General features: G+C 37.0%; 1 protein-coding gene across 1 annotated transcript in view; it reads right to left on the reverse strand.

Moving 5' to 3' along the window:
- The window catches only part of si:dkey-122a22.2 (uncharacterized), a 31,578-nt gene extending 16,349 nt beyond the window's left edge, over positions 1–15,229 (reverse strand). Inside the window, exons 1-7 of the mRNA XM_051719392.1 lie at positions 15,060–15,229; positions 10,378–10,537; positions 10,195–10,266; positions 9,813–9,889; positions 6,358–6,458; positions 2,277–2,393; positions 1,131–1,205 (exon numbers count right to left, since the gene is read on the reverse strand). Of these exons, the coding sequence (XP_051575352.1) occupies positions 1,131–1,205; positions 2,277–2,393; positions 6,358–6,458; positions 9,813–9,889; positions 10,195–10,266; positions 10,378–10,537; positions 15,060–15,122 (665 nt within the window). The 5' untranslated portion in view covers positions 15,123–15,229. The remainder of the gene's footprint in view (positions 1–1,130; positions 1,206–2,276; positions 2,394–6,357; positions 6,459–9,812; positions 9,890–10,194; positions 10,267–10,377; positions 10,538–15,059) is intronic.
- Between the last annotated feature and the right edge of the window lie 11,698 nt (positions 15,230–26,927).

Consider the following 26,927-nt stretch of genomic DNA (forward strand, 5'->3'; position numbering starts at 1 on the left):
CCGTGCTGTTTTTCCAGCGAACTCAGGTGTGTCATCACTCGATTTCTAATTCACCGCACCTGCACTCAATTCACTCGCTCATCACTGCCTGCATAAATAACTCACCTTCACGCCATTTCACTGTCAAGTCTCACACAAAGGACTCGCAGTGTTTATTTACCCGTCTGTATTTGCTCTCGATCTTCGTCGATATCTGTTTAGTGTTTACCCTGTTGTTTCACCTGTTACCTCTTCTTCAGTTTGTGAAGCTTCTCTTCTGTGTGATATCACCTGTACCATTGATCTCACTGTGTAAACCCTGTCAATCTCAGTAAACGCTCTCAAGCTTGGTTTCACTAACTACAACTTGTGTGGCTTGAATTCCTGACAGTCATATAGCCTATATATTTCTGATAAAGAAAAAGCACAAGTAGATAACATAACGGCATTGCTCCGGAATAAAGGATGGTTATTTGCTGCAGTAATGTTTTTTTATTATTATTTGGAAATATTTTTTTATTATTTTATATTGTTTTGGACTGTTTTGGTTTGTGAACGGTGCTTGGTCTGTGGTCTGTTTAAGATTCTCTTGTAAACAATGACGTGCTTCCTGCCTCCTCCTCCACGTGACCTTACCAACGAGCGGTCATCCCTCTCATGAGTGTGCGTCACAGAGATGTACGGAAGCGAACATTTGTAGTTAAAAAGTATATATGTATTGTTTTGTTTCTGAAAATAATCAATCGTTTGGGTTCAGAAGAAATCTATTTGTCGACTGGAGTCGTGTGGATTATTTTGATGCACCCTAAATATGCATTTTGGACCGTCATAAAATGGAGTACATTCACTTGCGTTGTTTGAAGGAGGAGGCCTGAAATAAATCATAAAAATCTTAAATTCTGTTTTGATGAAGAAAGAAACTCAGATACATCTTGGATGGCCTGAGGTTGAGTAAATTATAGCAAATTTTCATTTTTGGGTGAACTATTCCTTTAAAGGCACAGCAGCAAATAAAACAGCCTGTTTAATTCTAAGGGTCAAAAAGAGGGTGAAAAATGGTCATACAATGTAAATTTTGACTGTTTTTGGCACAAAACACTTTACTAATTCGTAAAGTGACTCTCTCTCTCTCTCTCTCTTTCGTGACTCACCAGTACTGCTGCCACTTCTCCTCTTCAAAGACCTCCTCTGGGATCGGATCGATCAACACCAGGTCCGACACTTGCCTGAAGAGACAGTTACAGTAAAAAGACCACACAGAGGATGTTTCAAGAGCTCAAATGAGCCCTTGCACACACACACACACACACACACAGAGAGAGAGAGAGAGAGCTCTTCCAGTAACGAGGGACATATGAACAGCACCTCTGTGTGTCTATCGAGTGAGATGAATGGGTCAGAGCCACAGCAGGGACAATATTTTCAGTCCTTGGGTGCCATATGGCTAAATTTATGGGTCTTAAACCTGCACATCTGAGTAGATGAAACATTCAGTCTGTCAGATAGGGGGGTGGAGGGGTTGGGCGAGTGGCAAGAGCTCAGTTTTGTGCTGGAATGATGGATCTTTTGGTCATGGCAGGTATAAATGTCTAAGAGGAAAACCCTGTTACCCTGTTGGCCAGAAACATGGTTTAAGCGATGCAGATGTAAAAAGCTTTGGCCAGTGGCGTAAATACAGGCAGTGCAGGGCGTGCAGCCGCACAAGGGCTCCCGGCCGAAACAGGATCGTTCAAAGCGGCAGCGGGCCCAATGGCCAATACAAAGGAACGTTGCTTATTGCTGCCAGTATCCAAAACCAATATATTTACACTTTGCCTTTTAACCCTTTAAATTGATGCTGCTAGCTTATTAATTAAAAACTCAGAGATGCTCTGGCACAAGCAAATAAACTTAAACAAACTATCTGGGAAATATCGGCGATAATTCCACTATCGGCGCAATAATAGTATTTTTCTTTTCCCAGTTATCGGCTAATAAAATATCAGCAGATATATAATGTACCCAATTTGTCATCATATTTTTGCCATCATTAGTTAGTTTTAAATGGTCTTGCAGTGTGAAAAATATTCCATGTAGTCTTTCATTAATATGGTCAGAAAACCTGCATGAGTAATAGTTATAATTATAAATAAAAAGCTGTTTAAAAATGTTTTAGATGGGAGTATAGCATGTCACGCTGTATTAACTGTCAAGTTCACAGTAGCATGTTAACTACCCAAATACTTAGCATGAATTCTTCCATTATAAACTGGATAGTCAGACTGACTTATGCTTTGAAACAGATTGATGAGACTTACGTGTCATGGATGTGGCTGTAGAACCTGCTGTTGAGCGTGCCCAGTTCAGAGCCAATCAGGATAAAGGGAGTGGCTATATCTGCAGCCATAACCAATCGATGAAGGTCATCCACCATTCTGAGGAGAGATACTGGTCAGGAATGACAGTGAGCACAGGTTTGCGTGTGTGAATTCTAGACACGACTCGGAATCTGACAGATCATTCATCACTAGGACACATTATGACTTCTGTCCCCTCTCCTCCAGACGGGACGCCCACTGCCCCAGACACCTACTTGAATATTAGCAGAGTGGTCAGCCATATCCATGTCTGTTATACGGAGGACAAACTGACCCCAAATTAGAGGCTGACACACAAAACTAATAGGCACCACAGGACACTCATTTCACAGAATTACTATCTTATTTCTGAGATCACCATTATCTTAACAGCAACAAGGATTCAGTGGCACTGTGTAATTTACTGCAGTACATCTTTAAGACATGCAGAGGGGTCTTTCCTTTAATATCAAATGAAAACATGTTCAACAGAGCCCCTAAAAGGACAATCATCAAAACATTGCCGCTCCTGGCTTACGGAGTTCAAAGAAAATTTATATCTTGCCTTGAAGCTTTTTCGCCTGCCCTTCAGAAGTACTAGACAAAAGAGAAAAGAGGACGCATGATAACCAACTGCTAGATAAGAGTGACTCCACGTGTAGGATAAAAAAAGCAAGCCGGAAGGCAGGATGTCATGTTACCAGAGGACAAGGACATCTCTCTCCTGCAGTGTGATCAAACTGGGAACGCAGCACTGATTAAAGACTAGTGAGTTACTGTCAAGGACAGCAGACCAACAAACACCCAAAAATGAAAATTATCTCATAATTTACTCACCCTCATGCCATCCCAGATGTGTAAGACTTTCTTTCTTCTGCAGAACAAAAACAAAGATTTTTAGAATAATAATTCAGCTCTTTAGGTCCATGCAATGCAAGTGAATGGTGCTAAGAATTCGGAAGGTCCAAATATCACAAAGGCATCATTAAAGTAATTCATACAACTCCAGTGGTTTAATCAATGTCTTCTGAAACAATCCAATCAGTTTTGGGTGAGAATAGACCAAACTATAACTCCATTTTCACTAAAAATCTCGACAGCAGTTTCCTTGGTGATCATGATTTCAAGCTTGATTACACTCCTATAGCGCCATGTAGCATTCTGCACATACGTCAAGCACTAAGACGTGTAATCGAGCTTCAAATCATGATCGTGCAGTGAAAAAGTTGTATTTTGGTCTGTTCTCACCCAAAACTGATTGGTTCGCTTCTGAAGATATAAATTAAACCACTGGAGATGTAAGGATAACTTTTATGATGCCTTTGTGATATTTGGACCCTCAGAATTCTGGACCTACAGAGCTGAGATATTCTTCTAAAAATCTTCATCTGTGTTCTGCAGAAGAAAGAAAGTCATACACATCTGAGATGGCATGAGGGTGAGTAAATGTTAAAGGGATAGTTCACCCAAAAATTTAAATACTCCCATCATTTACTCACCCTCATGCTCAGATTTGTATGACTTTCTTTCTTCTGCAGAACACAGATGAAGATTTTTAGAAGAATATCTCAGTTCTGTAGGTCCATACAATGCAAGTGAATGGTGATCAGACCTTTGTAGCTCCAAAAATCATAAAGGAAACATAGAAATAATCCATAAAACTGCAGTGGTTAAATCCATATCTTCATAAGCTATATAATAGGTGTGGGTGAGAAACAGATCAAAACGTAAGTCCTTTTTTACCCTAAATCTCCACGTCACGTGGTGCCTGATTAGTTTCACTTTCACATCTGAAAGTAAAAGTGGATATTTAGAGTAGAAAAGGATTTAAATACCTATTATATCACTTCTGAAGATATGCATTTAAATACTAGAGTCATATGTATTACATTTATGCTGACTTTATGTGCATTTTGGAGCTTCAAAATTTGTGGCACCCATTTATTTGCATTGTATGGCCCAACAGAGCTGAGAACTTTTTTTACAAATCTTTGTGTTCTGCAGAAGAAAGAACATCTGAGATGGCATGAGGGTGAGTAAATAATGAGAGAATTTTCATTTTTGGGTGAACTTGCTAATGTGTGCCGGGCCATTACTTTGCTTTTAGTTTAGATTTACTACACAATATAAACATAAAATCAATATTTATTCTTGACAAGGATTAACAGGGGTACACATCAAAATATGCCAATTCAAAATTGGATTAATAAAGGTTATTATACAATAGTGGTGTACAAACATGTCCGATCTTGAAAACTCTTGTAAACTTGTCAGCATGGGGTCAGTGTATAACATCCATGACCACCTTGAACTTCATTTGCTGTAAGTGGGGTGTCTGTTCAGAACATTTGTGCTGCAACCAGCTGGGCTACGTAGAGATGGATCATTCAAAATTCTGTCTGTCATTTTGACAGAAAAAAATAAAGTACCGTGAATTTATTACAATATGCATACGTTACTAATAAGTACGTTTCTAAGTGGTTGTAATTTGGTTTGGTCATTAGGGTGCGATGTAAGTAGGCCTTTAAATGTGTTGAGGCAGTGGCAACCTGAGACACATCTAAGGGGCCATTCACACCAAACACGTTTCTGCCTCCATCTGCACCGTTTTCAGTTGTTTCTCCATGTAAACATGCATTCGACAGATGTCTTTGTCCGTTGCGCCACATCTTGCTGTTTTTCAGTGTCTCGCGCAGGAGCGTCATGCCGTGTCAAGTTAAAAGAATGTTCCAGGCTCAGTACAAGTTGAGCTCAGTCAACAGTATTTGTGCCATTATGCTGAAAACCACAAAAATAATTTAGACCTGTCTCTCGTTAATTTTTATAAAAGCAATAATTGTGGTTAAACGTTTCTTTAAAAGTAAATAAAAAATAAAAAAAAGAACATTGGAAGTGAATGGGGCAAGTCCATATATGTTAAAACACGTTTCAAAAGTATAGCCAAAAAACGTAAACATTATACATTTGAACATGTTTTTATTGTGATAATTATGTAAAATCAAGGATTTACCAGATTACAGGGTTTAAATGCATTATGTTGTCATGACAACAAAGTTGTAATACTGGAAATAACTTTACACAGAAAAGGTTTGTAAGCAATTTGATCACACTAAAATCATGTTAACATGTATAATGTTTAATGTGTATATTAATGTTAACTGTTACTGTGATTTTTGTGCTTTTTTTTTTTTTTTTTTTTTTTATAAATGAGGGATAAATCCAATACATTTTTGGTGATAATCAACACTGTCAATCCATTAAAGGAATATTCCTGGTTTAATACAACTTAAGCTCAATCGATAGCATTTGTGGCATAATTGATTACCACAAAAATGAATTCTGACTCGTCTGGGTTACAGTGAGGCACTTACAATGGGGCCAATTTTTGGAGGGTTTAAAGGCAGAAATGTGAAGCTAATTTTATAAAAGCACTTAAATACATTCTTTTGTTAAAACTCATGTATTATTTGAGCTGTAAACTTGTTTAAATTGTAATTTTTTTTTACAATTTTTGTTGACATTTGTTTACATCATCACAGCAACAAAGTTGCAAAATTGGCTATAACCTCGCACAGAAAAGGTTAGTAAGCAATTTTATCATACTAACATCCTGTCTACACAGATACTGTTTATGTTTTGTGGCTATACTTTTTGAAAAATGTAGTATTTTAATGTTCAAAAATTGGCCCCCAATTCACTTCCATTGTAATTGCCTCACTGTAACCCAGATTTTTGCTTTTTTTTTTTTTTTTACAGAAAAGAAATACATTTCTGTGGTAATCAATGTTATGGCACAAATGCTGCCGATTGAGGTTAACTTGTACTGAACCCAGAATATTCCTTTAAGTACATTTTTTTTTTTTTAAAAGAACTTGAACTTTTAAAAAAAGACACCTGCATTCCGTTCCTTGCGCTTTTTTTTTTTTTTTATGCAAGAACACATTCCGTCTAAAAGGCCCCTAAGGCGTTTCCATAGAGAGATACTGAGGGAACGTTAAAAGAGAACTTCAGTTTTGCTTCACAATGCAAGACACTTTCATACCTTCCAGTGGTTGATATTCCCCAGACCTTCTCCATGCCTGTGGTTTCATTCTGCAGGGTTCTTCGGCTGAAACCCAGACCCACTCTGTCATAGGTGCACACCTGACAAACAACAGAGCACAGCTCATGAAGGTCTGAGTCAAGTTCCAATTGGCATGAGGGACAGTTAAAATTTTCATTTTTAGCTGAACTCTCCCTTTAATGTGGAAAAAAATACTTGGTGCATCTTTAACCACTCAAACAAAAAAATCAACAGAACACCTAACAAAAAGCACCACAGACACTTTTTTTACCATGGTATTCTTAGAAGTAACATCTAAATACCATGGTATTTGAATATGGTAATCATTCAGCACAATGGTACACATCAAAGTCTTATAGTAATACCATCAGTCTATTAATGTACCACCACAGTGCTTTTCTGTAAGGGTTTCAGACACAGCCGGTATAGACAGGAGAAGTTCAGTGTTTTTGAAGCAAACTCCCAAGATCAGATGATGTGCATCCAGCTGAGTTCATGAAAAGTAGCCTCCATCTGCTGCAGGGGGTCTGCAGTCTGTCTCCACTAGCAACCTTGCAGCAACATTTAGAAAGTTAGATTCAAGCTGCGAAAATAGACCTGCAAGACAGTGTGTCCTGGAAGATATCGCTGATCGGAACGGCTCACCTGCAAGTCTGATTAGGAAAAGCCAGACTTCCTTTGTAAGTGCGATACTGGAAACATTTCTCCTGCAAAACTTTCTTTTATTTCTATACATCGAGGTGAAATTATTTTCTGTGGTAATCTGCAGCATGCCACAGATGCAAACCCAGAATTTTCCTTAAACAGTCTCTCATCTGTAAGCTGTGGACAGCTGAATTCTCAAGACTCAAGAGTCGCAGATTTTTGCCTCGATATTTTTACATCGACCATTGGCCACCCAGATATTGTTTTGGCATTGGCCACAGAGACCGATGACCTCTGTAAAACTTTGAGTTGAACCCCACCATTTTTACTGATGAACACTGACCATGATCCTGGATTTGAATCCAGAGAGGGTCAGCAATTCAATAGTGTTCCTGCAGCCAGTTACTGCTTCTCTCTGAAAGTAATTCCTTTTAAACTTACTACAGTCATACAGCAAAACCTGCTTTAAAAGCTGAAGTCATTAACCTTGCTGGAGAAGAAGAAAAATCAATAATGTCTTTATAAGTAATGACTCACATACTGGGCGCCTGTTCATCGTCTAAACAATAACTGTGGCTCTGCTTTGTTTATTTAATGTCGCATGGCACCAGTGAAACACTTCCTCTTATCTTCTCCTAAATGAAAGAGCCTTTCTTAACATTAGCGCAAACACGCTGTTGCTAGGACGACCAAATACTTAAGACCTCTCACAGGGTTGCTGCAGAGTTTTTAAAATCAAATTTAAGACTTAAGGCCCTTTTCAAGACCTGAACATATAAAATTAATACCATATCCCCATACCAAAACAAACCATCACAATCTCAAAATAAATCATGTATCACAGGCTTAAACAGACTGGGGCACACATTCAACATGGCCTTAACATTGCTTATCAGTAAAACAGGGTTGGATATATGCAAGTTTAAAAAACTTAAGACATGTTTTCCACATATACAGTATATCACATTAAAATTGGTATATGTACCATTATATAAATAGATACAAATGAGAGGTCAACAGATATAGGATTTTGCTGATATGATAATGTGTTGGAAGAAAGGCAATTAATCTGCCAATATTTTTATTTTATTTTATTTTTTTATTGGTAGCCTATATTAAATGTTCTTAGTCTTTTCTTCCTGTGATGGGGAGGGACAGATAGAGGCTACAAGAGTCCAAATTGAATTAATTTCCAGATGCACTTTATGAATTCCATTTGATTAATAGCAGGAACTTTTAACATTAAAGGCACTTTAACTTTGAAATACACTGGGGACTCTTATTTTGAAATGTTTGCGCTTCACTGCTTCCAGCTGCTCATTCAAACAAATAAGGGATATAAAATGTGCACTCCCAAAATTATCTACAATGTATTACAATATAAACAATTAAAACTAAACATTGTCATATTTCATCAACACTACATAATTATCATTAACAGTTGATCTTTAGTGATAGTTTGTCATAAATTTCCAAGATGGCTTAATGATTGTGAACTGCTCTGCAACAGCTGGAAACACAAGCCCCAGTGTGCTAGGAGAAAATACAACAGTGTCACGTTTTCACTTTGAAGGACGCAGCGCATGCATTTATTTAATTAAATCATATTCTTTTGAAGTTTGATAAACACATTAGGTCATATTACGATTTCTGTCTTTCCGCCCCCAAACTTAAGACCTCTTTAAATAAAAATTAAGACTCTTGTTGTATCATTTAAGATATTTAAGACTTTTTATGGCCTTACATTTTGGAAAACTGAATGTTAAGACATTTTAAGACTTTTAAGGATCTACGGAACCCCGTCTCAGAATGACTAATCTTAATGGTGCTGCAAGTGATTCCGTCTCTGTGACAGACCTAGGCTCTCTAGTCAGGGCCCACCCTTTTGTCAGCCAATCAGAAAACTAGCCAATTAGGTTGGCTCAGTGCCATTGGGTTGGCTGACATGTCTTTGGGGTTGTGGAAATATGGATATGTGCACTTGACTGCAAAAAACAATGCAAAAGTCCTTCAGGGCAGCAGGAGTTTTCAAACTGTGGTCCGGGGACCCCCAGGGGGCTGCAAAGGGGTTCTAGGGGTGCTCAGCGAAAACTTTCAGAGAAAGAAGGTTTAAAAAATATTGGCATTATTTGACATTATTACCATTTCATTCTGAAAACCATAAAATTAATTGTGATTATTTCATTCTATTGACAGTCATAGTTTTAAACAGAAAGAAATAAAAACAAATCTGTATATAATTTCACATAAAAATCTTATTTGAAAGGAATAAAGGTTGTACTTTACTATGCTCTTTAAAACTGCTTTGAAAAAAAAGAAATTGTGAAAAGCGCTTTCCAAATATATTTGAATTAAACTGAAAATGTTTCTTATTGGGTTTAAACATCTTCGATCACTGTAATATAAAAAGACACTCTCAACTTAATAAAAGATAAAACATTTTAAGAATTAATTTTGCATTAGTAAAATTGCACTTCAAAAGCCAGTTATTTATTTTTGCAAACAAACATGTTTTTTTATAATATCATGTTTACTATCTTTTCTAACACAGGCAGTCCCCAGCAAGGGGATCATCATATTTGCGGGTCCTTGGCATCAAAAAAGTTTAAAAAATCCTTCAGTAGTAGCGAACACTTACCACTGTCTACCATTGCATCTTCATCAAAACAAATTTGTAATAAATGCATGTGATTGGTTATCAATACATCTCTCACTCTTACATCTATGGTAGACATTCAGATTGCTTTCCAAATCTCCAGTATCCAAAGCAGCAGTTTGTATTTACTGACCTTTGTTGTTAATGCTAGACTCTCCTGCACATGGTACCAAATGTCTGAAGACATCCCTGCTGGAGCATCAAGAACCACTGAAACAAAAATGAAACATTGATTCTGATTCACTGATGGTCTCTTCAGTTTTTAATCATGTTACTGAATAATTCTACAATTTCTTTAAAGAAAAATGTTAGATAAAAATGCATTGCTATATCACTCTTCATTTCAGCCTGCATAAGAGTAATATCCTTTAAAATTTCCCACTTTATGAACAAATTGTACTGAAAAACACAGTTCTTGGAAATCTCCCATTCAGTCCTGTGGGACGTTCTGTAAAGCTTGTCTGAGTGAAGCGTCGATTTCATTAACCAAAATTCAAAACACGCAGTTAACCTACCAACTGGTCGTCCATGTCCTTTGCACAACAGATGGATCTTTTGGCCCAGACCAATATCGATCAACTGAGCACCTAGAAATAGAAAGAAATATTAAAACAAATCAATTTGTGAGAAAAAAAAAAAACAGTTTACCAAACTTCACATGATTCTGAAGTTTTCCTGCAGAAGAATTGATGTTTCACCTGTGGGTGAAAGCAATTGTCCCTCTCTCTGCAGTGAGGTGTAGTTCAGGAAAGCTGGAGTGAAGATTATGAAGAGCAGAACCTTCAACCAGAAAAACACAACAGACCAGCAGCTCCTCTGAGAGACACTCACACTAGTAGCATCAGACTCCACTGCTGTCTGCGGAGAGACAGTTCAAATGACATTTCAAGCAGTGTCCTACAAAGTGACATGCTATACTCCATCTAAAACTTAATTCTGGTATAACTATTCTACTTGTAGTTTTTGTTCATGATAGACTGATATATCGCCCAGCCAAAATAGTTGGCCGATACTTTGCCATCTTGAGATTATTGACCTCACCTGATAAGCCTTATGTAAGTTCCAAATAAACAACAGTTTTTTTCAACATAATAATAAATAAACATTTTAATAATAAACATTTATGCTTTCAGATATTTTTTTAGTAGTTTCCGAACAAATACTGTGTAACATTATTTTAATTTCAGTAATTGATCAATGCCCCATCATTTAATTTGGATTTATATATTGGCATTGTATTCTTTGTCTGCCACCCTGCACTGGGTACACAACACAACAAAATTAGCAAAGCAAACAAAACTTGAAAACACAATGGAAATATACCACAGCATAACGAAATTAAGCCACAACACCAAAGAAAGGCCACAACAGAAATAAGCTAAAACGCAGCGGAAATAAGCCACAACGCAACGGAAATAAGCCACAACGCAACAAAATCATCAACAAAAATATTTTTGAACACTTCATTTGTTGTTGTGTTGCAGCTTTATTCCATTGTGCTGTGGCTTAATTTAATTGTGCTGTGGTTTATTTTCATTGTATTGTGGCAAGTGTTGTCACGACACCAAAATTTCAGTAGTCGGTACTGATACCAGTAAAATTTCTCGATTGTCAATACCAATTTCGATGGATCAAAAAATTGGTAATATGCTATTAAACACACTCCTTTAGACTATTAAAATGTTACATTTCAATGTAAATATTAAATTAAAACAATAGCATGTTTCCTTCAAGTTTTACTCAATTAAGTAAACATTGCTTCAAGTTTTTTATATAGGATAAAAAAAAAAATATATATATATACAATCTGTTTTGTTTTGTTTTTTAATTCTGTGTTTTCCCCAAATTCCACATTTTGTTTTTTCTGAATTTCATGTTTTAAAGTGTAAATCAATTTCATCATAAAAACTGTCAATGAAAATAGAATAATTACTTTTCAACATGCCATTGCATTTTTTTATCAAATCAAGAGCTTTAGTAAAACACCCCACCACATAATCTAAAACGCAACATTGCTCCTTTTTTTTTTTTTTTAAATAAAGTCTGCACAACAGAATATCACATTGATAAACGTTGATGAAAATGTCTATTCAGTACAACTGCACTCTTGCTTGTGAGAAATAGGTTCAACATGATAATAATAATAAATATAGCTGCAAGCAATAATTACAGGGCCAAGCACCAGCATAGCAATCACTGCACAACACTTAGCACAACCCAAAGAGCACATATGACATACAGAGCAAACACACACAACATTTCAAGTCACCTCAGGATGGATTTGAATCTATGCCTTTCTGTTCCACAAGTCAACACTCAACCCACTGCTCCATAGAGCCACAACATTGACAGTAACCAAAGGGACATACCAAGCAGAGAATAAATTACAGCCAAGCACAACAGTCACCAAGATCAACTTTGTATTCATGTAACTTTTCAACAGAGATCAAAATCAGAATTTGATTGTGGAAAAAACCAGCAATCCAGTAAGCACAATACAAAAATGACCAGAACTACACAATTTTATACTGCATGATTTGAAGGGGCAGGAATCGAACCCGCAACCTTTGGAACTATAGTCAAGTGTCTAACACACTGAGCCACTAGGTTGTCATGGTTCAACCATAGCAAAGAGACATCCAGAGGTTAGAGTCAAAACACAAGTGTAGGTTATCTTTTGAACTATAGGTGGCAGTCTCCAAACTGCTCAGTTATCTTCAGGACAGATGTCGATGATGCATAACAATTTTCTTTTAAATCTGACAACATTTTTAAAAGATATATCACTTTTTAATCAAATTCAATTTAGCAGAGGGACATGATTTTTGGACATATGGGTCAAAAGTTAGACAAAAATATATATATTTTTGAAATTCTCATCTTTTGACCCATAGGTGGTGCTGTTTAGAAACTACGCATGTATCTACAGATCATGATCCTGATCCTGAAGTCCCATTTCAATATGACAAACCATTGCCGAGATACAGCTTAATGTTCCATTTCAGTGTAAAGAAGTCACAGAACACACGCTCAAATAAGCGAGTGAGCATTTGTAAGTAGCCGTCTGTCAGTCAGACAGCACACGTGTACCGAACTGCATCGGTGCCCGGTTCTCACGGTACTGCAAAAACACTGGTATCGTTACACCTTTTATGTTTTAGTATCGACTTGGTATTAGGTTTGCTCCAATACCAAAAATTTGGCTTCGGTACGATACCAGCCCTGGTACCTCGGTATCAATACTAACTCAATACTCAAAACTCAATACTAAAAAAAAACTCAGATTTTTGATGAAATTACACAGAAAACTGCATAAAGTCTTATAGATACAAATTATGCCTTTTCTGTTTTAATTTTTCTGGATTCCATGTTAAATCTTTTAATGAAATGTTATGATCAAATTGTGTTTAATCAAATACATACTGTACAGCTTTAAACAAATTAAAATATAATACTTTTCAACAAATATATATTATTTTTGGTAAAAAAAAAAAAAAAAAAAAAGAAAGAATAACAGAGCTTTACAGTATTAATGAAAACATTAAATGTAAACAATCTGATTACCTGAGGCAAAAGGCTGCTATGGCTAAATCACAACATGCTGATATTCAGTACACTTGCTTATGTGATATTGCTTACAGAAAAGAATACTAATAATATAACCATTTAATATTATATTATTGTTACTATAAGTATTATTGCGACTGCTTTGAATATGACACTTTTATACAGTAGTAGTCGTAATGTCTTCAATTTCACGCGTCCAGTTAAATAAAGCTCTAATTTCAGCGGGACTTTTATTTTGAAAGATCTTTAAAGTTCTTCCTGTTTGTGAAGTGTTCGTTATATCAAGCTTCCCACGACTCACGAGCTGAAATCTCAGATATGCAATGGAGAAAGTGTTCATTTGAGAGTTCACAGCCATTTATACCCTCAACAAACAGATCTGTGGCTCTGCAGATGGATATTATTGGACACACTGCATGAAAATCAAGCATTAGTAGTGTGTGTTGCGTTTGTGTGTGTGTTCATGTGCGTGAAGGAGATGACAGGGCAGAGAGGCGCCTCTTATTCCTACTGTGGCGTGCAGTGCATATGACTGTATATTATTTCATTAAATGACATCCTTCTGCTGTTTAATGACATTCTTCTGCTTGGCCATATAGAGGCTTTTTTTATTATTATTTTCAAATAGTCTTTGATTTCATCTCAAAACTCTCACATTACATTACATTTTGCTAATGGCAGCATACTTTCATATGGTACCGAAATGAACAAAAAGATGATATCATACTGTTTTACATTTTTTGGTATCATGATATTACGTTAGTACCGGTATACTGCGCAACCCTACTTGGTATCGAAGTACCGGTACTTTTGACATCACTAGTTGTGGCTTATCAGTTGTGTTGCGACTTATTTTCATTGTGTTATGGATTTTCTGTTGTGTTGTGGCTTATTTCCATTGTGTTGAGGCATAGTGATTCATTGTGCTCTTTTTAATTGCGTTCACAGCTTTTATGTACTTTGCTAATTTTGTTATGTTGTGCACTGCTGGGCCACCGTAGATATTGCTATGAAAAAACTCATAATATTCTACCATTAGCTTCTATGACCTCATATTAGGCTAACTTATGATATATATATATATATATATATATATATATATATATATGAAATATATTTAACCTAAGTAAATTCAGTTTCCACACTGCTGGACTATTTAAGTGAACAGAAAAAAAAAAAAAAAAAGATCCAAACTGAAATAAAAAAAGAAAAAAAAGAAAGGAGGAAGGAAAATAAATAATTGCATCACATAAAATATAGCTACACATTCCCTAACATTAATCTAAATTTTAACCTAAACGTTATTTGACAGCTACCGGGGTACATAATGAATCAACACATTAAACTTCTGCAAACTTACCACCCCCGATTTGAATTCTTAATTAGCAGTCTGTGCAAATGTAACTTTAATTTTCTTTGTAAAGCACTTAGGGGTATTATACTTACTTACTTTTGTTATTATTATTATTATTAATAATAATAATTTTAAAATTAATTTATAACAAATTAAAAAGGGTACTTAAATGTAGCAAGGTATTTTACTCATAAAAAGTACTGTGGCATTACTAGTGCCATGGTTCAGTGATGATAATACGAATGTCCTATGATGTATACCTTGGTACATTTTAATGACCATATTCACAATACATGTGTTGTTTTTCTTAGCACTTCAGAGAATGCAATGGCAATACCATGTTATATGTCCTAAAAACATAGTATTGCCATGTTAAAGTGTACATAAACCATGACATTACCATAGTAAATGTCTGTTTGTGTAAACACGCAGATCATGTGTTAGAGCTTTCTTTATCACCTTCTTTTTGTCAGATTTGGCGCTGTCCGCATCGTCTCGTCCGTTGGTCCTCCTGCGCTGCATCTTCTGATGGTTCTGAGTTGATTTTACATTCAGCAGAGATTAAACATAATATGTGTATGGATGAATGAGAGTAAATACAGCATGGAGACACTTCCGCATTGACGGGGGACCGTGAGGGACTGAAAGCGTTTCGTAAAAGTGCAAAAGGAGCGCACGCGGTTCACCTGCCTAATCCATCCATCCATCTTCTAGCCGCTTGTCCTATATATATAAAAAATATTATAATACGGTATATTTTGTGTCATTTCAGTATCATATATATATATATATATATATATATATATATATATATATATATATATATATATATATATACATTTGTGAATGTTTGGTATTTGTTGCAAAAAAGAGCTGTCCTGTAGGAGGCGCTCTGTACCATACACAATTCACAGAACAAGGCAAATTCTGCTATTATTTTCTCGTGTAAAGGTCTTTCCAAACCTGCATCTTTCCTCTCTTTCTTCCATTGAACACAAAAGGAGATATAGGACTGAAAAACCCAATCACCATTAACTTTCATTATATATATATATATATATATATAAAAATTAAAAAAAAAGAGCAGTGCATCAACATTCTTCAAAATCAATCCTCAAGTGTTCCATGGGGAAGAAAAGAAATGAGGGTGAATAAATGATGAATGAGTAAATTAATTTTCATTTTTGGGTGAACCTTCTGATTATGTCATCGCAGAAGGCCAGGCAAATGAGTGAAGATGCTGTTCTAGCCAGACACAGCTGCTTTGTAAGTGAATATTTAGTTTCACACAGGGGCAGACTGGCCATCGGGAGATGTGCGATATGCATCATATGCATATGAAGACTATGCATCCAATCATACCCTAGAGCAGTGGTTCTCAACCCTGTTCCTGGAGGCTCCACAACACTGCACATTTTGTATATCTCCCTTATCTGACACACCCAATTCAGGTCGTGGAGTCTCTACTAACGAGTAAATGAGTTGAATAAGGTGTGTTTGATTAGGGAGATATCTAAAATGTGTAGTGTTGGGGGCCTCCAGGAACAGGGTTGGAAACCACTGCTCTAGAGAATTTAGATGCAAATTCATCTGTCAAATGGGAAAGCCTAGTTATACATATATATATATATATATATATATATATATATATATATATATATATATATATATATGTGTGTGTGTGTGTGTGTGTGTGTGTGTGTGTGTGTGTGCAATGCTCCAATTCTTTTGTTGTTTTTGTTTGTTTGTCCTGTGTTTAGCTATCTTTTTCCAATCAGTTTTACCAGTGACGAACTGCAGAACATTCGGCAGCACACACCAGACAATCTTTTCCCAGTTTTTGACTATTCGGATGCTTTGCTGGATATTTTAGTTGGAGGCGCAGCTGTGTTGTTAAAGAGACGCAGGCGAGGGAAACAAGCTGGCACGCTGGTCAGGCTTTCAAACAGCGCTGCCGAGTATTCATCTAGCGAATCTCCGCTCTCTTCCTAACAAAACGGACGAACTACATCTCCTTACCCATACAAACAAGGACTTCTCAAACTCTGCTGCCTTGTGCTTCACAGAAACCTGGCTGAGTGAAGCCATTCTGGACAGCACGTTACATCTGCCGGGCTTTCAGCTGTTCAGAGCAGATCGCATCGCGGATTTAATGAGGAAAACGAGAGGCGGTGGAACATGCTTTTACATCAGTGAAAGTTGGTGTACAGATGTAACAACGTTAAAGAAGATGTGCTGTCCTAATTTGGAAGTGCTCTTTATTAACTGTAAGCCTTTCTACTCACCACGGGAGTTTTCCTCGTTTATTCTGGTGAGTGTTTATATCCCACGCAGCACTGCAACAGCTGGCTGATCAAATCACAGACACGGAACAACAATACCCGGACTCAGATATAATTATTCTTGGGGATTTTAACAAAGCAAACCTCACACGTGAACTGCCCAAATACAAACAGAACATTACATGCCCAACCAGAGACAGAAATATACTGGATCATTGCTACACAACAATAAAGGATGCATATTGCTCTGTCCCTAGAGCAGTTTTGGATCTTTGATCACTGTCTGGTTCATCTTCTTCCAACCTACAGGCAGAAACTAAAATCAGCTAAACCTGTAGTAAAGACTGTAAAGCGATGGTCCAGTGAAGCAGAGCTGGAACTACATGTCTGCTTTGACTGCACTGATTGGAGTGTTTTTGAGGCTGCAGGCACCAATCTGGATGAGCTCACAGATACTGTGACATCATATATCAGTTTCTGTGAGGATATGTGCATTCCTACTAGAACTTATTTAACATACTACAACGACAAACCGTGGTTTACAGCAGAACTCAGGCAGCTTCGTCAGGCCAAAGAGGATGCTTACAGAGGTGGGGATAAAGTCTTGTACAATCAGGCCAGGAACACACTGGATAAGGGAATTAGAGTGGCTAAAAGAAGCTATTCTGATAAGCTGAAAAACAAGTTTTCAGCTAACGATCCTGCATCAGTGTGGAGTGGCCTAAAAGACATTACTAACTTCAAGAGACCTTCTCCCAACACTGTAGGGAACCAACAACTTGCTGACGACTTGAATGTGTTCTACTGTAGATTTGAAAGGCCCAGTCTCACACCCCACACCCACTCTGACCTTTACTTCACACAAACCTCAACACCTCCTGCAATCCCCCTCCTCCCCCTCCTGCTACTCAACCTGCACTTAAGATCTGTGAAGAAGAGGTGTGCCGTGGCTTCCGAAAACAAAAGACAAGGAAAGCACAGGGCCCAGACAGTGTTTCAACTGCTTGTCTAAAATCCTGTGCTAACCAGCTGGCCCCCATCTTCACACTGATCTTCAATAGACCACTGGAGCAGTGTGAAGTTCCATGCTGCTTCAAACGATCAATCATCATTCCTGTACCGAAGAAACCCAAAATCACAGGACTTAATGACTACAGACCCATCGCTCTAACGTCTGTGGTCATGAAATCATTTGAGAGACTGGTGTTGGCCCACCTGAAGGACATCACTGAACTCTTTCTAGATCCCCTGCAATTACCTTATCAAACAGGTCTGTGGATGATGTAGTCAACATGGGATTGCATCATATCCTACAACATCTGGACAGACCAGGGACATATGCAAGGATCCTTTTTGTGGACTTCAGTTCGGCTTTCAACACCATCATCCCAGCTATTCTTCAGACTAAATTGCACAAACTCTCTGTTCCCACATCTATCTGTCAGTGGATTACCAGCTTTCTGATGGACAGGCAGCAGCTAGGGAAATTCACTTCCAGCATCTGTACGATCTGCACTGGTGCCCCTCAGGGATGTGTGCTCTCCCCACTACTCTTCTTCTTGTATACAAATGACTGCACCACCAAGAACCCCTCTGTCAAGCTCCTGAAGTTTGCAGATGACATTATTGTCATCAGCCTCATCCAAGATGACAATGAGTCTGTATACAGAAGGGAGGTTGAACGGCTGGCTCATTGGTGTAGTCAAAACAACCTGGAGCTGAACATGCTCAAAACAGTGGAGATGATTGTGAACTTTTAGAAGAATACCCCAACATTGAACCCCCTCACCATTATAAACAGCACTGTGGCAACAGTGGAGTCATCCAGGTTCCTGGACACTAACATCTCACAGGACCTGAAGTGGGAGACTTACAATGACTCCATTGTGGAAAAAGGCCCAGCAGAGGTTGCACTTCCTTCGTCAGTTGAGGAAGTCCAACCTGCCATAGGTGCTGCTGAAACAGTTCTACTCAGCAGTAATTGAGTTTGTCCTCTGCACTTCAGTAACTGTCTAGTTTGGTGCAGCTACGAAATGTCTGGTTTAGTGCAGCTACGAAATCGGATATCAGAAGACTACAAAGGACAGTTTGTACTGCTGAGAGGATTATTGGTTGCCCCCTGCCCTCCCTTCAAGACCTGTACACTTCCAGAGTGAGGAAAAACCAGAACCGTCAGGCACAGGAACAGTTTTTTTCCCTCAGGCTATCCATCTCATGAACAGTTAAAATTGCCCCATTGAGCAATAATTAATGTGCAATATACAACTAAGTCTATTTATATTTATCCAACATACCATACCTCTTCTGCCATTACATTCCCTTGCTTCTGTATATAACAGATTGTATTTGTATATTGTACATAACGTATATATATATATATATATATATATATATATATATATATATATATATATATATATATATATATATATTATATATATATATATATTGTCCTATTGTGTATTACTATATAAACTTTATTTTCTATTAACTTTTTATTCTTATTCTATTTTTTTATTATTATCTTGTCTTGTTGCTGTATTGTTTGTGCACTGGAAGCTCCTGTCACCAAGACAAATTCCTTGTATGTGTAAGCATACTTACCAATGAAGCTGATTCTGATTCTGACATAAGTATTTAGACTCTTAACTCAGTACTTAGTTGAAGCACCTTTGGCAGCGATTACAGCCTCATGTCTTTTGGGGTATGATGCGACAAGCTTTTCTGACATTTTTCTCTGCAGATCCTCTCAAGCTCTGTCAGGTTGGATGGGGACTGTCGGTGGACAGCCATTTTCGGGTCTCTCCAGAGATGTTCAATTGGGTTCAAGTCCGTGCTCTGGCTAGGCCACTCAAGGACATTCACAGAGTTGTCCCTAAGCAACTCTTGCATTGTCTTGGCTGTGTGATTAGGGTCATTGTCCTGTTGGAAGGTTAACCTTCAGCCCAGTCCTGGTCCTGAGCGCTCTGGACCAGGTTTTCATTAAGGATATCTCTGTATTTTGCTGTGCTCAGCTTTCCTTCAACCCTGACCAGTCCCCCAGTCCCTGCCACTGAAAAACACCCCTACAGCATGATGCTCCCACCACCATGCTTCACCGTTGGGATGGTATTGCGCAGGTGATGAGCGGTGCCAGGTTTCCTCCAGACATGACACTTTAAGTGAGGCCAAACAGTTCAATTTTCATTTCATCAGACCAGATAATCTTGTTTCTCACAGTCTGGGAGTCTTTTAGGTGCTTTTTTGCAAATTCCAAGCAGGCTTTTGTGTGTCTTGCACTGAGGAGAGGCTTCAGTCTGGCCACACTGCCATAAAGCCCAGATCGGTGGAGTGTTGCAGTGATGGTTGTCCTACTGCAAGTTTCTCCCATCTCCACAAATGATCTCTGGAGCTCAACCAGAGTGACCATCGGGTTTTTGGTCACCTCTCTTACCAAGGCCCTTCTCCCTCAATTGCTCAGTTTGGCATGGGTGGCCAGCTCTAGGAAGAGTCCTGGTTGTTCCAAACTTCTTCCATTTAAGAATTATGGAGGCCACTGTGCTCTTGGGAACCTTCAATGCAACCGAGATTGTTTTGTAGCCTTCCCCAGATCTGTGCCTCGACACAATCTTGTCTCTGAGCTCTGCAGGCAGTTCCTTTGACCTCATGGCTTAGTTTTTGCTCTGATATGCATTTTCAGCTGTGAGACCTTATATAGACAGGTGTGTGCCTTTCCAAATCATGTCCAATCAATTAAATTTGCCACAGGTGGACTTTAATGAAAGTGTAGAAACTTCTTAAAATGGTCCAGAGAAATGGGATGCACCTGAGCTAAATTTCAAGTGTCTGAATACTTATGTCAGTGTGATATTTAAGTTTTTCTTTTTAATACATTTGCAAAGTTTTCAAAAATCTGGTTTTTGCTTTGTCATTGTGGGGTATGGAGTGTAGATTGATGTGAAATTTTTTTTTAAAGCATTTTAGCTTAAGACTGCAACATAACAAAATGTGAAAAAAATGAAGGGGTCTGAATAATTTATGAATGCACTGTATATAATATTATTTATATATGTAGCCGGTGGGCTGCAAATAACGACAAAAAAAACAAAAAAAAAACAGCGATCGATGTATATAGATAAAAAAAAAAAAAAAAGAATTATGATAAATTTCAGCAAAATGAAACACGGTAGAATGAAAAACTGTAAAAAAAAAAACAAATAAAAAAAAAAACAGAAATGAAATACAAAAAATGAAATATGGTACAATGAAATACTAATAGAGGCTAATGTTAAATGAAAATACAAACAGAGCATTTGCCTACCCATATGCTTCAACATACATCACCTTAATACATGCTTATATCATTCACAGCATTTTATGCATTTAACACATGCTTATGTAGGGCTTTACTGGTTGTTTAGATCAGTGTTACTATCAGAAATAATCGGTAATTATTTCTGTAGTTATTAATCAATATTTAAATTAATTAATTGGATCTAACTCATTAAAACCTTATATGGGACTCCAGTAAATGTAGTGTGCTACGTTTAGGAGCAAGTTTGGTTATTAGCAATAATTAATAATTATCAAAGATAAATATTAATTACAAAAATCAATAGAACATTGATGAGAATCAATGTTAGCTTTTTTTTTAATCCTTTAAAATCAACACTTATCAAAGATAATCGTTAATTGTTAACATCGATGAAACATTAATTACAATTAACACTAGCTTATTGATCGTTCAAATTCAATCAAAGATAATTATCAATTATCAAAAATCAGTAGAATATTAATAAGGATTAACATTGACGGGGCACCACCCTGAAATCAGGGACTAATAACCGAATATTAAAACAGTCTCAATATTAGATTGTTTTCTTAGGAAAATCGACATCCGAAGAATATCGATTTTCAGGGAAAAAAACAATGAATGAAGGTTTGAATCCGAGCACTGACATCCCGTCAGCATGACACAGGTGTATGCAAAACAAACAAAAACACTTCTCTTTGTAATATAACAAAGTTTATTTATGCAGTAATATAAATTAATAATTAATACAATGCAGTCAATAAACTTCCGACTTACAACTACAAACTAAACAGTGACATGATTAGATGTGGAAATAAAAATAATCCTATAACACATAAGGTGTGTGTGTGACAATGTGTGTGTGTGTGTGTGTGTGTCAGTGTGGTTAGTGAGAGAGAGAGAGAGAGATTATTCAGTGACAGCCCGAAAGCTGATTTCGCGATAGCTGGAGATAAAGCAGCCGTGTTCATCACTCAGAGACGCGGTTTTACGAGCGGGGCTCGTAAAAGTCCTGTGTTATTTGACTCTAATGGATGAACTCAGTTGCTGTCTCACCCGCGATGGCGAAAATGCACAACAGTCCAATTTGGTTGGACCACAATACAGCAAATCAAATTCGTGATAATTAATACCCTGAGTATTAATAATGAGCGGACATGGCGGTCCGTAAACTGTACAAGCAAAAAACCTTGAAACACAAGAATAACACACTATAATATTCTATCTCTGCCCAGACGTAAACCTCTTACTTGAATCGCATGAGGACACAGGTAGAATGTGTTTTCCTCCGTCATTTAACTTTGACCCGGTTCCTTGAGGCTCGGGTGATTACGGGGGGCCGTTTTCTCGCGCTGTCGGCGGGCGGTATGGCTGTTGATTCTCGGCGGGCTGGCGGAGAACTCAGAAATGTCGACTTGATTGAAGATGGAAGAGAAATCTTTAATCTCTTCACTTCTGTAGGCCAACGGATGAAGATGCAAATTGCTCGGCGGTCTCCTTCGGATCCGTTAGTGTTTGGTTGAACACAGAGTAACCTCAACTCGTCCAGCGAGATGGAGATTGTAGGGCCACAGTTTCAAGTCGGACATTACTTCCTTAAGCCACGAGGTTGCACCGGAGAGCAGCAAAAAGCTACGTCCGTATTCGGTGAACGAAGTCGCTGGAAGCCACTTTGGAAGCATTTCAGAATTATTTGAAGTCCTGATGATGTCATGTTTGAGGGACGTTCTGTTGTGTGCCTCATCCAATAGGAGTTGAGTGCTCAATCCTTTAGTGGGCAAGGCTTCATGGATCTGTAGTCTGTTTTGGACTCCCTTTGTTTGATTTTGGCGCGATTTTTGTCAGTACAATTTACGACTTAGAAGGAGGGGGCTTGAGGAATGTTTTTGACTGTTAGGCCTGCCTTTGTCTTCTATCTGAATACATGAGGCCCAACACTTAAAAAGTGTTTTGCTTATTTTTTAACAAGACTTTAAGGTCATGTATACAATTTTAAACAATAGAATTCTCATGACACATGTTCACCTAACTGGAAAACACTCTGGGCTATAAATCATTAAATAAGATATGATTAATTCTAAATTTACATACCCAGTCCTTGTATGTGCACAAAACGTGGTCAAACTCCACACATGCAATCCATTTGTATCCTTCAAAAATTATCCATAACCAGAGGTGGACAGTAACAAAATACATTTACTTGAGTACTGTACTTAAGTACATTTTTTGAGTATCTGTACTTTATTTGAGTATTATTTTTTCTGGAAACTTGTGACTTTAACTTCACTACATTTGAAAGACAAATATCTGACTTTTCACTCCACTACATTTCTATGAAGGTCCTCAAGTAGAAAGTCATTACTATGTAGCAGCTTTGAAAATCAGTGGATGATTTTGTTTCTTCTCTAAAACGTGATGTTTTTTTTTTTGTTTTTTTTGCAGGTGACAATACCTATCAATAATCACTCTTGTAGGGTCACGTGTCGTGAAGTTCAATGATTTCCCAGCATTTTTTGAACACTGATCAGTATGGTCGGTCAAATTATTTTTTATGGATTTGCCTGCCAAGTTGCCATAGCCTTGTAGATACACTGCTAACGCATAGGTAAGGTTCGACAATGACATTAGTTAGCATGCAGAAGTGTGAATTCAAATGTAAATGAGCTTAAGAGTAAGTTAATATCTTGTAACTTTTATAGTTTTTTTGTGCTTTTTTTTGTATTTATTTTTTTTACCTTGCATAATTATTATAGTTATGTGTAGAGCTGCACGATTAAATCATAAAAAGATCGCAATCTCGATTCAAACACCCACACGATCTCTTTCCAAAATGATAACGATTCACCTGTCTATTAAACCTTTGACAAAAATCATATCGGAACATTCAAATCTGCGTTGGTGCTGCCGCTGAGCCAGAGAGAGCAGTTATCATGTTCTGCCAGAGCTGTGTGAGAACACTACCATGCTGCTTTTGTGGGTGATTAGGAGTGTTAAATAAAAAAATGAAGATGATTATGGCTGTCTTTTTTGTCAGTTCAGTTGTTTCATTTCTATAGGTTTTGTAACATTCTAAAAGCTCTTTATTCCACAGATACTACAAGCTAGTCAGTATATTCAGTAGGTTGCTTCAGAAGCATAAGTTATTGTAAGTATTACATAGAACAATGCAACAATAATGAAACAATGCATTGACATAAAAAAGGAAATTTACTTTTGATACATAAGTACTTTTAAAACCAAGTACTTCTGTACTTTTACTTAAGTAAAAATCTGTCTTTACAACTTTCACTTGTAATGGAGTAATATTTGACCAGTAGTATCTGTACTTTCACTCAAGTAATGGAGTTGTGTACTTTAACCACCTCTGTCCATAACAAACACTCAATTTTCACATACGACTTTTCTGAACAGATATTAAACCCAATTTAAAAGCATTTTGTGTAAGATATTTTCCTAAGAATTCTCAACCAATGAACAACACTGGGAGCTTGCTTGCTCAACGTATGTTCTCGCGTCTCTAACACAAGAGAGTGCCAAAAATCAGGTGTCGCAAAACTCCAATTTATGACTATAGAGTTAAATTACATTACATTTCTCCACTTGGCTACATATACATAATCTAATAATATATATAATATAATTTTATTTAATTAATCACACTTAACGTGTTAAATCGATATACTGTATATACAGTATGCTGTAGTCAAACTGACGTTAAAAATGTTGTTCTTCAATGGCTCCGGAGACTTTCGAAGCTTGGGAGACTTGATGATGGAGTTCTCATTTATGCTGCATTTAAAGGTGATGTAATTTTTTAAATTATAAAATATTTTAGTCCTTTACTTGTTAGAATAATCTGAGAGGCAGGAGACTTACATTTACACATGCAAAGTGACTTACTTTAAAGAATATCATCTCATTTGTGATTTTTCTTTCTGCAGGATGCATTAAGAAACTCAAAGCCTCAATGCAAACAGATAGTGGAGGTACGAGACTACAGCCATGCAATAGATTCAGTGGGGTAATTAAATGAAAGCAGGCAGATATGGATGATAAATGGCAGTTATTGACGGGACTGTCAGGTATGTGGATGTCAGATATTTGTAAACAGAGGAGTTGAGGCCTGACTGAGGGTTACGTTTCCAGAGGCTGCGGTGACCTCATCCTCCTGCAGCTGTTTCTGTCTGGCCTAATTAAACTCCAGTACGACTGATCTCATTAAATTTAAACCATACAGAAGAATGTGACTATTAACATCTTAAGGCTTAAATCATTATTTAATCAGCTGGAAAATGTCATTGTTCGTATAGTGGAAGGACAAAGTACATTTGCAAATACATTTCAGAGTCAGACAGCTGCAGTTCTATGAATAACTCTAATGAATGTAATCAACGTTTGCCATATTGTAGACACATATATACAGAAATATACATATGTTACGATTCTTGAAAGCATAGCGTATATGCATGCATATGTCACCGGCCCTACTTGGCCTGCCCCAAGCAGGATTCAATCCTGCGATCCAAGGCATGGGAGGAGGACACTCCAGTGAGGAGGTTAGAAAAGCCATTGCCTCTAGCCTCTGTCAACTAGTGTGTCTCTTAATGCCAGGAGAGTGAGGTTTACTCCCTGCACAGCTATCACGTACCAGCTGGCTACCGTTACACATTCATGATGTATTATTTTCCATTCAACTGTACTTAATTTTTTTAATCATTCTTTATTTTTTTTGTCTTCAGACTAGAGGTCCACATATAATAGCAGATTTAGTTAGTAAGATTTTTTGCACCAAAACAGTAAAAACTAAACAATAATAATAATTTAAAAAAAAATGTACATACAAAGTTTTAGCATTTTCAACTTCTCTCTGACCCTTAAAATCAAATTAACTATTTTTTATTTATTAATTTTATTTATTTATTTATTTATTTTGTTTGTTTGTTTGTTTTTTGTTTTTTGCTGTTATGCCTTTAAGACTTATATGTACTATAAATGCACTCTTTGCAAGTGAAATGACAGCAATTCCCATTCTGTTTGCACTAAATTAAATGTACAATTGTATGATTTACTCTTTTATCGCAAAAGATTAAGGAAAATGTTATTGCTGATAATCCAACCCCTTTAAAAAGCTGATGCTTGTTAATTTTCACTAACCTAACTGGAGAGGATGATTTAATCTAGTCCAGGTAATTGTGACTTTATATCTCAGCAATTCTGGCTTTTTTTTTATCGCATTTATATTTACACTGGTGGCCAAAAGTTTGGAATAATGTACAGATTTTGGTGTTTCGGAAGGAAATTGGAAATTTTATTCACCAAAGTGGCATTCGGCTGATCACAATGTATAGACAGGACATTACTGATGTAAAAAAACAGCACCATCACTATTTGAAAAAAAGTCATTTTTGATCAAATCTAGACAGGCCCCATTTCCAGCAGCCATCACTCCAACACCTTATCCTTGAGTAATCATGCTAAATTGCTAATTTGGTACTAGAAAATCACTTGTCATTATATCAAACACAGTTGAAACTATTTGGTTTGTTAAATAAAGCTTAACATTGTCTTTGTGTTTGTTTTTGAGTTGCCATAGTATGCAATAGACTGGCATGTCTTAAGGTCAATATTAGGTCAAAAATGGCAAAAAAGAAAGAGCTTTCTTTAGAAACTCGTCAGTCAATCATTGTTTTGAGGAATGAAGGCTATACAATGTTTGAAATTGCCTAAAAACAGAAGATTTCATCCAAAGGTGTA

This window comes from Myxocyprinus asiaticus, chromosome 15 (genome assembly GCF_019703515.2).
Source record: "Myxocyprinus asiaticus isolate MX2 ecotype Aquarium Trade chromosome 15, UBuf_Myxa_2, whole genome shotgun sequence".
NCBI lineage: Eukaryota > Metazoa > Chordata > Actinopteri > Cypriniformes > Catostomidae > Myxocyprinus > Myxocyprinus asiaticus.